At 37.3% G+C, this 17,809-nt stretch overlaps 1 protein-coding gene across 13 annotated transcripts in view; it reads left to right on the forward strand.

Moving 5' to 3' along the window:
* LOC138739231 (NADPH oxidase 4) overlaps positions 1-17,809 on the forward strand; it is a 271,753-nt gene that overhangs the window by 136,531 nt on the left and 117,413 nt on the right. For 8 of the 13 annotated variants that reach the window (XM_069890873.1, XM_069890863.1, XM_069890864.1 and 5 more), the window contains one exon: positions 16,651-16,757. In XM_069890873.1, coding sequence (XP_069746974.1) covers positions 16,651-16,757 — 107 coding nt within the window. Of the gene's footprint in view, positions 1-16,646; positions 16,758-17,809 lie in introns of those variants that run through there. The other 5 variants (XM_069890868.1, XM_069890875.1, XM_069890874.1 and 2 more) reach the window with 3 other exon arrangements.

The following is a 17,809-nucleotide window of genomic DNA, read 5'->3' on the forward strand; positions in this document are numbered from 1 at the left end:
TGTGTACCAAGTGTAGATTACTTGGCCCGACTGTTAAATATGTCAAATATCTGGGCAAGTACTCTGGAAGTCTCACTAATTCATTGTTGTTATAAAAAAAGTCAAGACTGGGAAATGCATTGGGAATTCTTTGTCCTGCTCTGCTAGTTAATATCTTCTTGGCAATGTTCAGGTGGTTTTATAATTCAAGACTGTTACCAATTTTGGATGTTTCTTTTACAAAAAGTTGGCAGCTTTTGTTGTGGAAGTTTGTTTATTAAAACCCATAGCAACATCAATTGCAGACATGGTTAAAATAGTTTCTAGAAATGTTTCACATTGTTCATAAAATAGGAAATCTGTTATTTATGAAAATTCAAAGTCACATCTTTGCTTTGTAAAATCATGATTTTACAAGTTATAAAAGTGGAAAAATGAGCAATTGTGGATCTTTTTGATGTATTGAGAAGCACTTTCACAAGGGTGGCATGGTTAGTGAAATGCTATCTCAGTGACACACGTTCGAATCCAGTGCTTTCTGTAAGGAGTTTGTACATTTTCCCCACATATGCATGGATTTCTTCCAGATGCTTTAGTTTCTTCTCACCCTTCAAATAAATACAGGGATATAGGTTAATTGGTGTATTTAGGGGGCACAATACCATGGGCCAGAAAGGCCTATTTACCAGGCTGTATGTCCAAATTTTAAATAATTTAGTGGGCAATTTAGAAATTGCAGATATGTCTGGATTCAGCATTGTTTTAACATATTGTGATGAACATTTATTTAAGAATAATCTTTGTCATTTGGTCTTTATTCCCTGCATAGATACCTTCAAATAGGATTTTAGAGAAACCAGTCTTTCGGTTCATGGTGTAACTTACAGGGATGTTTTGATGCAAAATGATGAATCTGAAATTACAATTCTGTTTCTTTCTGTTAATGCAGCCTTGCTTGGCTGAGTCATTCCAGGATATTCTCTTTCCCTCCCTCCCCCCCCCCCCCCTCCAGATTTTTAGGCTTAGACCTATAATTAATTTTGGGTCAGCTAATCGAGCTCTTGTCTCACTGCACTAGTGATTTGAGTTTCATCCTCAACTCTGGTGTTATATGTGCAGAGTTACTTGGATTCCCATGAGATATGGTTTCTGATGATATCCCAAAGACAATGCGAGTTGGTTGGTTAATTGGCCACTATAAATTGCCTCTCATGGATAGCTGAGTTAAAAAAATGTAGGAGGAGCTGATGGGAATGCAAGAATAAAATATTTTTTTAAGAGGATGAGTGTAAATGGGTGCATAATGGCCAGTTTCCAAACTCTAAACTTTGCACCTAACAATCAACTTAACCCAACAGTCACCTTTTCTTTACCAACCCCAATCACTTAAACTATTAACTCTTACAATAGTTATTCCCACAGCTGAAGTCTTCAAATTATACTATGCAAGTCCTAATACCCTTAGTTGGTCCTAATTGATCATCCTTTTCATTGTAATCCTGTACAGTACTGAGTAAACTGTCCTGCATTCACTACTCTGTGTAATGCTAGAGATAACCTGTTAGACAGTTTGTAGAAAACCGTTCTCACTGAACTAGGCATTTTGTTAAAAACTTCAACATAAACAAGGGAGACAGACACAAATAGATGCAAGTCTAATCTGATTTAGGTATTTACTGTCTGGTCTAGCTGAACTATATTATAGCACTACTGGGCTCTGCTGTTAAATGCCAAAAATATTTTCTATTCCTGGATGATTATGGACTGCAATCCTTTTGCTCTCTAACAAAGTGTGCTCTTAATTCATCTGCCTTATTCCTTTCAGCAAAAAGCGTCAGTAATATATATACGTTATCAATAAAATTGGCAATCTGAAATTGATATATGAGTTGGTTCCTCTGCTCCTTCTCCACCAGGCTAAATTTTATGCCCTGCCATTTTTTACTTCTCACCCACCTATACTTTTCTCAAAGCTCCCTTGAGCTCATTTTGCCAAGACCCATTTTGTGCTGTCTTGGCTCTGTTCCCATTAAAATGCTGACTGCATTAATCTTTTGTTTGGTCTCTAGTTATCTAACTTAATAATTTCCTTTTTTTTCCAAGTTACTGCCCTATTTTATAATCTATTGTTAAGACCGCTCCAAAAAATCCTTTCACATTTCAATTTGCATAAATGTCTCTATTTAATACTGTTATGAGCCCAGAGGACCCCAAAACCCAGCAGCAATTGATATTCACTAAGACAAATGGTTACTGAAACAAAGTAGCTTTTAATTATCTTTAAACATAAAAACAAGCACAGTCTAACTTATCACTATTAACTTAATTAACCTAACTTAAACCCCTTCTAATTCTAAGCGTACATGTATGTAATGTGTGTGTAAGTTCAGAAAAGTTCTTTGGTTCATAGTCCAATCTCACTTCTCATTCCTCCAAGTTCACTGGTTGCAGGAAATTCTTACATTGTGCGCAGAATTTAACATCTATAAAGTTCACCAGGCTTTGGTGCTTGAAAGCTAAATGGTTACTGCTCAGGAAGGTTCTTGTTGGTTTTCAATGAGAGATCTGTTGTCCACTGGACACCCACAACTGATTCATTTTTAATCAGCCACTTCAATGTCTTGCCAAAGAAACTTTCCCCCTCAAGGTTCTCCAGATGATAACCTCTTTCTTTCAGGTCACCACAGAGTTCTTTTTTGTTTCTCTTATTTCAAGTGAAGCATTAGACAGCCAGTCCTCTCCTCTTGCATGAACCACAAGGGCTTTGACCAGGCTGAACTAAGCATTCACAACCTGTCTTCCAAATGGGGTTTTCCACAAGTTTGCCAGCTTGTCCTATTACAGTCCCAGCTGCTGCTGCTGACTGTAAAACTGCAGAACTGATCTTTCTCTCTGTCTCTGAGAAAATCTGTTTGACTCTCTCTCTTTGCAAACCCACATGACCCTCCTAGAACAGCAAGTTCCACTGCAGACAGTCTGTGGCTCTGACAACATCTCTCATCTGTTGCCTCTTTGTAAACAACAATCCATTAGTGAAATCTCTTGGGCACTCTTCAAAGCTTTTGCAAAGTTTCTGGGGCCAACATGTCTAGCATGAGCAGATCTCCTGTATTATAAATAAGATCTGTTTTAAAGTGTTTGTATGTAACCTGCACTAAAAAAACATGCCCCAATTTATCTCCCAGAAACATATATATAATCTGTCACAATACTTTTTCCCACAACTTATGCCAAGAACATCAAACCTGCCAATTTCTAACTGTGCTGAAAGCTCATCTATCTTGTTTCATGCACTGGGTTTATTTAAATAAAACACTTACCACCCTTATCACATTTGACTCCATGTTGCCCAAGGTTAAATTCTTATCACTTTCTAAACTTTATCTTGTTTTATATTGTGTAGACCACTAACCTCTGCTTTTTGCTCCTTCCTTTGTGTTTTATATATACTTTAACAAATCTGTTGAACCCACATTCTTCCCCCCCCCCCCACCACCTCCCCAATTTAGTTTAAAACCCTACCCACGACTCTAGTCACACAATTTTCGAGGACCTTGGTCCCAACATGGTTCATATGAAGACCATCCTATCAGAATAGCTTCATCCTTTGCCAATACAAGTATCATTGTCTCATAAATTCAAACCAACTTTTCCCACATCAATCCTTGGGCCACACATTTAACTCGCTTGTTTTATTGACCCTGTGCCAATTTGCATACAATTTAGGTAGTAATCCAGAGATGACCTTTTTGGTTCTGACTTTCAATGTAGTTCTTATTTGTTCTAGATTCCTCAGCAAACTCTTTTTTTTTATTTGCATCATTTGTACCACAGTAACTGGATCATTCCCCTCCCACTCTAATTCTTCTATAGGTCAAATGAGATATCCCCATGCCAAGCAACACCGCTTCCAGTTCTCTTAATAACCACTCAAGAGAATTGTGTCTGTCCTGATTATGGTGTCCGCAATTGACATTAAATTTCACTTTTCTCTCCCCTCCTATCTCTCTCTGGACCAGTGGGACCCCACTACCTATTTCACTAACAGTCACACCTTTTTGTACTTGACCACAGGCTAAATTTAAAACAGTTAAATTAGTTGCTGTGTCTGAAACATAGGATCCGGTTAACATTCTCCCTCCTTGATGTAGCACTAGCCCTTTTTTTCCACTGGCATCCCAGTTAATTGGTTTTTCAGTGGCCTGGTTAAAGAAGCCATTTTTGATGTTCCAACTCTGCCACTTTTAACCACGACACTAGTTGCTTTCACATTGACCACATCATCCCGGGGATAGGAGAGTCTACCTTCAAATGGGATGTCCCAGCATGCAATTTGTCCTTTTTATTACTGGTTTAATTGGCACGATGGCATCAGGTGACACCAGGGATGTGAGTAGTGGGGGGGGGGGGGGTCGAGGCTGTTAATCCCAGGCATTATTTTGCATGATTTGACACCGGCGTGCCAATTGATTCTCTTTTTCACTGGACCTTTAACCAGTAAATTGGTCGTAAATTCCTGGGACAAGGCACCAGTGAGAAAGGGGCTACTGATTTCAAGCCATCAACTCTGACCCCAAGTTCCTTAAGCATCTACTTATGTTGCAGATGTGGTCACCAAGAACCACAAAAGGGTCCAACATCTCCCATATCACATAGCTGCACTTCATCGCCTGATCCTACAACCCTGATTTATTTAATTTGTTGTAATGTGGCATCCGTTTTTTTTTAATTACTGTGTTGCCTTTAATCTCAACTCCAAGCCTTTTAAGCATTTGGTCTGACTGAGTAATTTCAAGGAAAAGGGTTATTTGGTTCCTGCAAAACAATGAGAATCCCCACTCTAACAATGGCTGCTCTACTTGTGCTTACCACATTGGCAGCTATTGACCAATTGGACAATTAAACGAAAACTCATCCAGTTACCAGGCCAGGTCTTTAATCTCTCCTCTTCTCCTGCTCATTCCTGTGACTGGTTCATCTGTGTGATATTCAAGGGTGCAGTGCTGTTGGAGGTCACCTGAGCACTGCTCTAGGCACCTGATAGGGCTGCTCTGGCACCTCCTTGTCACTGTTTTTGGTGAGCTCTGGCTTCAAAAATATTAGCACTGCACCCTTGGTGTTATTTTCAGGCATTGTTTATCATACACATGTATACAATTGCTGCCAAATTCAGCCTGTTCAAAACAATAGTGAATTACTGTATTTCTCTATACTTAAAGTTTAAATACTAATGTATTATATCATTGTATTGGAATGATAATTATAACAAAAATTCTTGAACAGTGTTGTAAACTGAAAAATACTGACAATTCAAATTAAACTTAAGCATTTGTTTCCTGTTTTTCCTTCACCCAAAATATTAAATCATTGTAATTTTTCTGCATTGAGTTTTGAGAAGAAATGTTCTCCCACAAGTCTGACTTTGAAATACTTTGAGTCTCTATTATAGCATATTTAACTGACTATGGTCTGAATTTTGAACTTCCTTTGGATCAGTTTCTTGATTCTGAACAGTTAGTGTAATAAATCAACAATAATGCAGATCTTTGATGAAGTTTTTAAACTCCAAAGGTTGGCAGAACCCTCATTACCAGAGAGGATGCAAGATGCAAAAGGAATAGGCTTGTTTAACATATTCTTCAGCACACGAGAGATCCCTGCTACAATAAAAAAAAATGCCTACATAGGACTCTATTTTGAAAAATGTACATTCATCCTAACTCTGTGCTAGATATTCCTTATTACAATTTAAAACAGTCCATAGGGCCCACTGTTCCAAAGTTCAATTAGCTAAATTTTACCCCAATATATCCTCTAAATGTCATACGTGTACAAATCAGGAAGGTGCATTATATCATGTTTTGGTTACCTGGTATGTCCCTCCCTTTGTAACTACTGAAAAGAGTTATTTAGTTCATTATCTTTAATTCTTGATATAAATCTGTCTCGAAGCCCTTTTATTGCTATTTTTGGAATGAGTGGACCAGTGGACTTAATTTTGACTCCCATAGACAACACTTATCTTATTCTAATATATCCTAATTTTAGATATTATTTAATCCCCATCTTTTCTAAAATAAATCTGCAAATCAGGATTCTGTTAATTTTGTAAGGAAGAAACCTTTATTACAGATCTCCTTTAACTCATGATAAAAACTGATAGCTTTTTCTTCAGAAACCACTGAAGTAAGACAATCATCAACACAGAAATTATTTCTGATGATGTTTAGAGCTTGAGAACTAAATTGCTCTTCATTATCTTCAGCACATTTCCTGAGAGCAAAATTTGCACAACATAGAAACATAGAAGATAGGAGCAGTTGTAGGTCATTTGGCCCTTCGAGCATGCTCCACCATTCAATGAGATCATGGCTGATCTTAAAGTTCAGTACCCCGTCCCCGCCTTCTCTCCTGTAAACTTTAATACCCTTATACTGAAGAAATATATCTAATTCCCTCTTAAATATATTCAATGAACCTGCCTCTACTGCCCTCTGTGGCAATGAATTCCACAGATTCACCACCCTCTGGGTAAAGAAATTCCTCCTCATCTCGATCATAAGTGTAAATTGTGAACAGCTGGGGTCCCAGTACAGATCCCTGTGGCACCCCACTGGTCACCGCCTGCCACTTAGAAAATGAGCCGTTTATCCCAACTCTCTGTCTTCTATCTGCCAGCCAGTTCTCAATCCACATCAATACCTTGCCTCCAATCCCATGAGCCTTGATTTTGCATGCCAGTCATTTATGTGGAACCTTATCGAAGGCCTTTTGGAAATCCAGGTACACCACATCCACTGGCTCTCCCCCATCTATTTTACCTGTCACCATCTCAAAGAATTCCAATAGATTTGTCAAGCATGATTTACCTTTTGTAAATCCATGTTGACTCTGTCCGATCCCTTCTCTGCTAGTCGTATGCTCCGCTATTACATCCTTAATAATGGATTCCATCATCTTGCCCACTACTGATGTAAGGCTCACTGGCCTATAATTCCCCGCTTTTTCTCTACCCCCCTTTTTAAATAGTGGGGTAACATTAGCTATCCTCCAATCCATGGGTACTGATCCTGAGACTATCGAGTTCTGGAAAATAATTCTTAAAGCATCTGCTATCTGAATGTCCACTTCTTTAAGTACCCTAGGATGTAGATTATCAGGCCCTTGGGATTTATCGGCCTTCAATCCCTTCAATTTCCCCAAGACCATGTCCTTAGTTATACTGATTTCTTTTAGCTCCTCCCTTGCATTAGACTCTATGTTTCCCAACATCCTTGGGAGGTTATTTGTATCCTCTCTTGTGAAAACAGAACTAAAGTAAGAATTTAATTGGTCTGCCATTTCCTTATTCCCCATTATATATTCCCCTGATTCTGACTGCAAGGGACCTACTCTGGATTTCACCAATCTTTTCCTCTTGACATATGTATAAAAGCTTTTGCAGTTGGTTTTTATGTTTACCGCAAGCTTACTTTCGTAATTTACTTTTGCCCTCTTGATTAATCCCTTTGTCCTCCTTTGCTGCATCTTGAACTGTTCCCAGTCTTCGGATTTGGTACTTTTTTTGGCCAATTGATATGCTCTCCCTTTGGACCTAATGCTGTCTCTAATTTCCCTTGTTATCCACGGTTGAGTCACCTCTTTTGGTTTATTTTTATGCCAAACGATTTCTGCAACTCGGTGATGAAGTTGCTCCAAATAGATGAACTGTCATTCTGTATTCAATCATGTCTTTACTGTAATCTCCATTAGGCCACCATAAAAATCATTTTAAAAAATCACAATCTTCTGATGGTACTTTTACTTGACGAAGCATCCCTTCAATATCTGCTGCAATTACAATAGGAAGCTTAGACTTTGAAGAAGTTGAAAAATCAGTGAAACTCCTTGAAATGATGCTCCACAATCAAATACTACATGTAGTTACTTTTGTGGATGTATATCTCCATGATGAGGAAAATACCATTTTTTACCATCTTTACGTTCCAAGATAATTTTCTGATATCTTTTCCATGTACCCCTTGACTATCATGTCCAACATGACATTTGTATATTCCAAATGAAAGGAGAAATTTCAAATTCAGCATACCCTGTTCTGCAATTATTTTATTATCTGGCATACAAAATTCTCTTTACTTCAGAGGTAATGCTATACAGTAATGATCATCAACATGTTTAACAGAATTTGAAACTAAATCCAGAAACTACTTATCCTCCTTTGAAGATTCTTGAATATCTTTGAGACATTCAAGAAAATGAATTTTAAACTGTTGTTCCCACAGATCATTAAGTGTGACACTGAAATTCTCTCAACATTCATGTTGAACGTCTCCTAATCATTATTCATTTTTCCTCCTAATGGTCTGTTAATTGTCCATCCATGCAAAGTTATCACAGCATAAGGTTCGTCATTTTGACTCCTTATTACTTATTCAAAAGCTTTTGGTATATCTAATCCAATTAACATCTCGATCTCGGCATCAATCTTGCAAAAGCAAACATCTTTTAGATTATCCCACTGTTTGATATCATCCTAACATGGAATATTGTCCTTCTTCACAGACATAGTCTTCTGAGGATATACACTTGGAAGATTGCAAAATTCATTGCTATTCAATCCAGCAATCTGTAAACTATATTAGTTTCAATGTTTGTTTCATCATTCATTGTCTTCAATAAGATCTGTGATCTTTTTCCATGAAGGTTAAGTTTATTCATTAATTGAACAGTACAAAATGATGTGGTACTTCCTGGATCAAGAAATGTGTAGGTCTTCAGAATGAACATTAACCTGCATAGGAACTATTGAGAGGGCTTTGTCACCGGCCCCAGTAAGACTGTTTGTCTGAACCAAAGCTGAAGCATACTCTCTGACTGTGTCAATAGTCTTGGATTCAGATTGTTTGACTTCCTTTTCAACTTTACTTCGTTGAGTATGCAGTAACGTGGGATGATTTAAACTGCATGTATCACAACTGAGTCGATTATTACAGGTTTTGCTGATGTGTCCTTTACACAAATAACCAAAACATATTCCATTCTTCTTTAATAAGGTTAATTTCTCATCATGTGACATTTTCTCCAATTGTGAACATCTTTCTAAAGCATGCTGATCTTTTCAATACAAACAGCTTTCCTGAACAGTCTGATCCTCCTTCTCCCTTGTTTCCATGTTCTTTCTTGTTTTCTTGTGTCTGACACAGCAGTAACAAGGATACTTCTCTTTGATTTCAGTTGAGACAATGAGTTAGACTTCTTTACACCTTTAAGAACTATTGAAGTATCCTTCATATTTTCAAATACTGGTACAGTAATAACAGGCACATGTCATTCTAAAAATTGTGCAGCATCCTCAAAAGTGGCAACCCTTCCAGGAAGCATCTTAACCTCTGCAACTTTGGAGGAACAATGAGCTATTACAACATCCTCTCAGAAAGAGTGCATATGCTTGTAAAGCCTTTGGGTCCTTTGATTTTATTGGTGACCAAGAAAGAATCTTGTCTATGAACCTTGTTCTGGATTCATATATTGGCAACTTTTCACTAACTCCTTCACCTGTCCTCCAGGATACTGTTCCAAGTAATACAGACGATCTTTAGCATTTTTAGTTTTACTTTCAATGTAACGTTCAAAAGATTTCATGAATACCAGATATTGCATGGATCACCATTTAAAAACTGGAATTTCCTTCTTAGGGAAACTGTATGAACCTTGTTGCTGCGCTAACATAGCAGAGATATCATTTGGTTTTGCTATGAGTGATGATGTATTGTCTTATCCACCATGACTTGCGGCTGGTTGTCTTGTTGTGAATGGAGCAAACGGATCTTGAACAGGTGCCATAGGTGTAGGACCTTGAGTTGTAAGTGATGGCATTGGTGGGGATCCTTGGTATGTAAGTGATGGCATTGGTGGAGATCCTTGACTTGTCGCTGGTTCTTCAGCTACATGAAGATCAGTGGTTGAGTATGATCAATTCACATGGTTGAACTTTTTGGAAATACTCTCCTTTTGGGAAGATCTTTATATTGTGCGGTCTGGAGAGATTGAATGTCGCTAGCTCTTTCTATAGGATTGGTCAATGTCATTTGAGCACTAGCAGCACCACCTGTGCTTCTTGCTCAAGTATATTTGTTTCTTTTGGCTGCATTGCCCATTGCTCTGCTGGAAGGTTAGGTGCTAGCCCTTTGGGTATTTTACTTGAGTGACAAATCTTGCAGAAGCCTGAGCTAATGCTTTGATTTTTACCATATTCATAGCTCATTGTTCCTCAAGCTCTAGTCTTTTCTTTTCTCTACTCAGTAACCTATTTTGTTTTTCTTGCTGTTTCTTGATTTGAACCTCCTTATCCTCTAAAGTATATCTTTTCTCCAACCACTGTTGTTGTGCACAGATAGTAGCTGAGTCTGCTTGCTCCTTAGCATGCATAGCTGATAAGCTTGAAGCGCGCAAAGCTGTACTTGCTCTAGATGCATTTGAAGACTTTGAAGATCTTCCTGTGCTCATAATCTTGGAAATACTATCATCAGGATTCATTTGGTGCAGCACCAGTGGGGCTCTGCAACATTCATTCATCTGTTCCAGTTCCACTAACCTATAAGCTGCCTAAAGAGGCCTGCAGTGTCTTCTTCTTGCTTGGTAGTTGAAGCTGGTTCTTCTATGGTGGCTGGCTCCAACCTCCTGCTAAGCATTGTCAATCTGTCTTGCTGGCTCAACTCAAAACCAAACAGTTCTTTGAGAGGAGCTGCTTGCTTGAGGTCTTTAGCCTGATGAGATTTCTTCTTATCCATCCTTGTTAATTCTCACTGCAACCTGGCTTTCCCTGGTTTCTGGGAACTGTAAATAAATTTGTTTCTTATGTGGTCCCTTTAAGAGAATTGCTGCTTGGTTGAATTTTGTTTTGCAATATGCAAACAAGCTTTCTTATCGCTTGTTTATAACTTTTAAGAACACATTCTTCTGGGCTTCCTGCAAATTCTGCTGATAACAGTGGTTTATCTTTATCAAGGTCACAGGTGTCTGTCTAGACCTTGGCTCAATTTTAAACTGCACAATTCACAGACATTCTCATAGTTTCTGGAATATTCTGGTATTACAGTGTAGATGGCTTTTGCTTTAATTAAGCTGTTATTCTTTTAGATAAACTTCACAAGCCTTTCTTCCAAACAAAGTTCACAGAAAGATTTTTCTTTGAATCAAACATTAGACAACACTTTCCTTATTCTAATACATCCTAATTTCAAAGTATCATATTCCAAAAGCATGAGCTACGATATTTCAAATTTTGATATGTTACGGGTTTATATATATATATAATATGTAACTATGTTATTAAAAGTGATAGATTGTGGGGGTTTAGTGTAGGTCACTTCACAGATACTTACACTTCACATCTCTTTTAAAATGCAAGAGCTTTGCTGAAGCTTGACATTCAGGCTCCATGACTTTGCAAAGACAATAGCACTGCTTTGGAAAGAATTTCAAAGGCAGGTGCAAATGGAAAAATCTGGGCTCAAGTGCTGATAAAGATCTTTCAAAGATTAAGTTTGGAGCCCTGAAAGAAGTTATTTGATTTTTACAAGCAGAGAGAGGAAAAGAACAAACAGGATTCTTCTCACTGAGAGAGAGAGAGAGAGAGAGAAGAGTTCTGCAGTAGCTTTTGAGGCTGCAACATGGCAAGCTGGCAGGCTTGTTGAAAACCCCATTTTGAAGATGGGTTCGGAGTTCAGCCTGTTGAAAATCTTTGTAATCCTTGGAAGAGGAAATGGCTGGCTAGAGTGTTTCTCCTGAAACAATGGAAACAAGAGAAACTCTGTGGTGACCTGGAAGAAGAGGTTACCATTTGGAAAACCCATGATGGGGCAATTTTCTTCGACAAGACATTGAAGTAGCTGATCGGAGGGAATCAGTTTGTGTGTGTCCAATGAACAACACATATCTCTGAAACCAATAAGAACCTTCCGGAGCGATAACCATTTACCTGTAAGCACCAGAGCCTGGTGAAAATTCATAAATGTTCAATTCTGTGCACGTATAAGAATTGACTGATACCGGGGAACTTGGAGAGGCGAGAGGTGAATGATTGGACTATTAAAGCAAAGAACTTTCCTGAACATATACACATGTGCTTAGAATTAGAAGGGGTTAATGATAAGTTAATAGTATGTTAAAATTTGATTTTTTTTTATGTTTAAAGAAAATTAAAAGCACCATTTGTCTTGGTGAATTCTATTGCTGCTGGGTTTTGGAGTCCTCTGGGCTTGTAACAGATCTTTTTAATCCAATAAATCTAACTCTGTGACCACTGCTTATGCAGCTTTAATTGGTAGATAAATCAGATAAGCATTTTGCATAACTTCGCATTAAGACTTTTGTAACGATGAATAACAAAGCATTTACTGTATAATTATAGAGATATAAAATGTATATCAAGAACCTCAAACTTTAAAGAGATTCACAATGATATAGATAAACATTTAATGAAAAACAAAATATTTAAAGAGATGCAAAAAAAATTCAAATAAAACTTTCTCGTGCTCATGCCTTCACATTCTGAATAATAATGAGCAAGCCATTAGTTTGCATGGATATTACAGCATATTACATCATAGTGACTATGGTAACACTACAAACAATAGACTCTTAAAGAGATAGGTACAACATTAACTAAGAGTTAAAAAAAACTAAAGGTTTTAACCTTTACAACTCCATCTCAATCCCATGTAGTTGCGTTTGCTTCTGATTGCTTTCATTTTGCTGTGCTGGAAAGATGTTGTCCCTCCCACGCACACACAAGGGTTACTGAATTTAATGGCATCCGTCTCTCAAGAGAAAATTACTACTAAAGCGAGTATTTTTTTTCCTCTCTGGGGTACCTTTTTCAATTATTTTTAAAATTTATAGATCAATTATTTTTGCTTTTTATTAAAAAAAATCTCCTTATTTCTATTTTTTGAACAATTAATATTAAAATTAGCAGTTGACTCCTGGCTTTGATAGTAATCACTTGGATAATAGGTTGGGGTTAGAGATTAGATTAGTTATAGATTTTTTTTCCTTTTTATCAATAACGTGGATCATTTGTATTTTGTTTACAGTTTTTTACTATTTGTAATTTTAATTTACTTCTATTTGAACTTTATATCATACGTTTCTGATATATTTTTTCTGGAAAAAGAAAGAAGAAATGCCTCTCATGCCAGGTTGATCTTTGTGTCATATCATAGTGAAAAAGCATAGTACTCTCAACAAACTAACCTTTTCGCATCTAAATTTATTTGTTATTATCATATGTTGAACTCCATGGAATATCTTTCCACATTTACTCTGGATGCAGTAACATTGCCAAATTTGCCATGAGTTGATTATAGTAAATTACTAGAATCAAAAGGTTTTGATTTCAGGCATCAGTCTTTTTGATAGAATGTAAGGCATTCCTTTCAACTCTGTGGCCTACTGAAACAATTCAAATGTGTGATTTAATACATGTGCTATGCCTTCCTAAATTCTTTCAGTACATCATCATGAGCCTGTCTGTTTGAAGTTGAGATGAGAATATGATCCAAACAACACACTACCTCTGTTTTCTTGCACAATTCCGGAGCTGAAAGAAACACCACCTGGCAGCCAACTGAGCCGAGAAAGACCCAGAAATAATGGTTAAGCATGACGGACTGTTCATCTAATTCACGTTGAAGTTTGGTATTTGTAAGATGTAACTGAAAAGAGATGGCCTCCTGTCCAAGGATTTGAATAAATCTCACATATGGTGAAGTATGAAATGAATCACTTTCAAGAACCAATATTATCATCTGGATATGGCACTACAGCAATGGCATTGCACAATTATTTTGGAGAAATTGGAATAATCATGGGAATAATATGCTTCGACTCAAGTCTTATTGGTTCTCTCTTTACCTTTTGCTCTCAGAAAACAGACATGTTTTATAATAAATGATTTTACATTACCCTCTGCAAACCTTGAATCTTTGAATTGGAGTGCCTGTTCCATGGAAAACCATTTGTATATTTGTATGGCTTGCAATATGAATTTTGATTCCCAATTTTAAAATATCTCATTCCAATCTAGATTTGTTTTCACTATATTGATAACCAAAGTGGAATAATGCTCCTTGTATGTGACACTTTCAATGGCAGGAATCTTTGCTAATGCTACACAATTCCATCTGCAATCTCTCCAGTTGGTGAAACCATTCTGAGATAACACTATCAAATGTTCCGGTATCAACCTCCTTGGTAACTGGTAACTCTCCCGAGTACCTATGACCCAAATTGCTGAGGGACAACTTTTCCCATCCAATTATGGTGAATCTAAAGTAACTCTTGATATGCTTTTGTTCTTTGCCTTCATTTAGAAACAGTCCTATTTCCAGTGTTCCTTGGCATGCCTTTGCAATATGAGTGGCCTCTTGCAACTGCAACATTCTGCCTCAAGCAAAGTACCATTGTGAGTCGTGCAAAATCAGAAGTTAGGATTGCTTCTGGTATCTCCAGCATTACCTCTATGCTTAACATGAGCATGTTATTGAAATGAAAAGGAAAATCAATAATGTTGAACAGTTCCATAATGCAGGACTAGGACCATAGTCTAAAAACTAGACCATGTTTTAGGGATGAAACTGAAAAAAAAATCTACAAGCAAAGATTGCAGAAATTTAGAATTCTCCTTCACAAATAGTAATTGATGCTGTCAATTGTTAATTCTAAACCTGAGATGTCAGTTAACTAAAAATATTAAGGAACATGTTAAAAATATGGGTATGCAACATTATCTTAATCAGTCAATCAAGATCACATAGAATGGCATGACATAATAATGGGGCTATGAGACTCGATCTGATTCCAATATTTATGGGATGTCAAGGGTCTAAGATTGAGACATTGGAATTGTGATTGGTGACATGCATTGATTAGAGATTTTCTGAGAATGCTGATACAGGTTGCAGTATCTCTGGGGTTTTCCAGAAATGCAAATTGAAAGGCAGATGGATTGGGCTGACAAATGTCTTTTTCCAACTAAATGAGAATTAAAAAAATCAGGAGGAGAGCAGTAGTTATAATTCATTCTCTTATGTTAGTTTCACAAGGATTTTGGTCATGTAAAGTTGATGGTTGCACAATTATTGAGGAGGCTTTCAGTGATCAGTATTTTTAAGAGTGAGATATTTCTTTATAATTACTTTATGTAGTCATATCTGCATTTTGAAACTGCAGTGAACTGGTGGTGTGTTTTACTGATGGCTGGCTCTGCCCCCCAGCTACCCATATAATAACCCTGGTTTCCCACCTAAACCCTGAGCCCCTCTGAAGCCCACTGTAAGACCCTACCCTCAGTTATAAGCTAATAAAAGCGTATGTTCTCCCTCCAGTCTTGAGAGCTTTTATTCACGCTACACAAAGTAGTATCATTGTGTCTCTCTGACATAGTATGAAATACTACCAACAATGCCAATCAACAATTTTGATGCTTATATATTCAATGTATTTTATAACTGAACGATGTGATTCATTCAACATTTTTTTCTTTCTTTTCTGGGTTTATTGTCATTTCTGTCAAACATCCAAAATCAAGCAACTCAGAGGAATCAGGATCAGGATTTATTGTCATGAACAAGTCATGAAATTTGGTGTTTTGCGGCATTGTGGAAAGATTCATATTATGACCATCTTGTGACATTATTATATAAAATAAAATAATAAAAAGAATAATAGTACACCAAGAGTAAGGCAGTGTCTTTGGTTCATTGATTATTCAGGAATCTGATAGCAGCGGGGAAGGATGGATCCTACTCCCTCCTCCTTGCTGGTGTCCTTGACTGTCTCATATCTGGCGAAAGAGGAGTTAAAAAGTGATGGGGAGTTGGACAAATCTCATTCAACATTTTACATGTATATTGGATAGAATAATGATTAGTATTAAAATTTCTTGGGAAATGCAGCAAAACTGTATGTACTAAATTTCTGTCATAAATGGCAACAACTTCTGAATTTCTGTGAAAGAAAAGTGAAATTTGGAAGTGATCAATAGCAATTCACCACTGCCAGCTGACTGCACTCCAACAACAGATTCCTTTTGGAGTTCAGAGGGAGAGTTGAACGTTTAGGAGGATCTCCACCAGTTGAGTTGGAGAATTCACAACCTGATTGTGTTTGGTTAGAGATGACAAATGGACTGCATTCTCATTTATTTGAATGAAGCGATTAATTGCCAGTGACTGCTATAAATATTTGCTAACCCCCAAGTTTTCAAAGTATTTTACAGTTTTAAAATATTTTCAGTAATTGAAATATATATGATTTTTTTAAAATAAAATTTTAATAGTTGATTATAAGCAGAAACATTCAGCCTTTTGACATGTTTGGTGATATCAGTGTGAGTTTGCCAGGTGTCGATTTGTTTTCCCCTGGATGGACGCGTTTTCGATAAGATGCTCATTTACTATGCTGAGGACCCATAATATACATGTTCCATTTCTTTCTGGTTATTCATGCTAATTTTGAAAAGGAAAAGGTAGATATGTTAACATGGGTGCTGGTGTTATAAATTTACAACAAATACGAATCTTATGAACTTTTAAAGTTGCCTTTTCTTCCAATGTACTTTGCCTTGTACTTTTATTTTCCTGATCACTGTTTTATTTGTTCAGCTAGGATTATGCATTAGTAGAGCTTCTGCTTCAGTCCTGAATCTGAATTGCAGTCTCGTCCTGCTGCCCATGTGTCGCACTTTACTGGCATTTCTGCGAGGGTCACAGAAGGTGAGTAAATTGGGATTTGGTTATATTCTTCATGATGGATAGAACATAGAACCTATAACATTATGCATAGTACACATCCTTTGGTCCAAGATGCTGTGCCAACCTATATATTCCTACCAAAAAACTACTAAACCCTTCCTACCTCGTAACTCTCTATTTTTCTTTCATCCATGTGCCTATCTAAAGGTCTCTTAAATCCCCCTAATGTTTCAGCCTCCACCACCATCCCTGGCAAGACATTCCAGGCACCCATAACTCTCTGAAAAAATAACTTCAAACTTTTCTCCCTTCACTTTGTACAGATATGAAACACAATAGAAAAGTGTTTGCTATTCCTTCCCTGTGAAAAAGGTATTGGCTATCCGCCTTATTTATGCCTCTCAGAATCTTGTAGACCTCTGTTGTCTCTCTCATCCTTCTTTGCTCCAAAACCTTACCTCATAAGACTTACTTTCCTAGTCAGGCAACATCCTGATAAATTTCCACTGCACTTCCTCCATAGTTTCCACATCCTTCCTATAATGAGGTGACCAGAACTGAACACGATGCTCCGTGTGGTCTCACCAGAGATTTGTAGAGTTACAACATGACCACTTGACTCTTGAACTCTATACACCATTAATAAAACTCAGCATCTCAAAGGTCTTCTTAACTATCCTATCAACCTGAGAGGTGACCTTGAGAGATGTACGGATTTGGACCCTAAAGTTCCTCTCCTCATCTGCAATCTTCAGTAACTAACTATTATGCATCGTCTCACATTTATCCAGATTGAACTCCATCTGCCACTTTTCCAACCAACTCTGCATCCTGTCTATATCCTTTTATAACCTACGACAACATTCAGCACTATCCAAAACTCCTCCACCCTTTGTATAATTCGCAAAGTTACTTACCTATCCTTCTGCATCTTCATCTAGGTCATTCATAAAAATAACAAAGAGTAAGGGTCCCAGAACAGATCCTAGCTGAACTACACTAATCATTGACCTCCAGGCAGAATACTTTCCATACTCTACAACTCTCTGCTTTCTACATGCAAGGGAACTTAT

The sequence above is a fragment of the Narcine bancroftii genome, chromosome 7, assembly GCF_036971445.1.
Source record: "Narcine bancroftii isolate sNarBan1 chromosome 7, sNarBan1.hap1, whole genome shotgun sequence".
In the NCBI taxonomy this organism is placed as follows: domain Eukaryota; kingdom Metazoa; phylum Chordata; class Chondrichthyes; order Torpediniformes; family Narcinidae; genus Narcine; species Narcine bancroftii.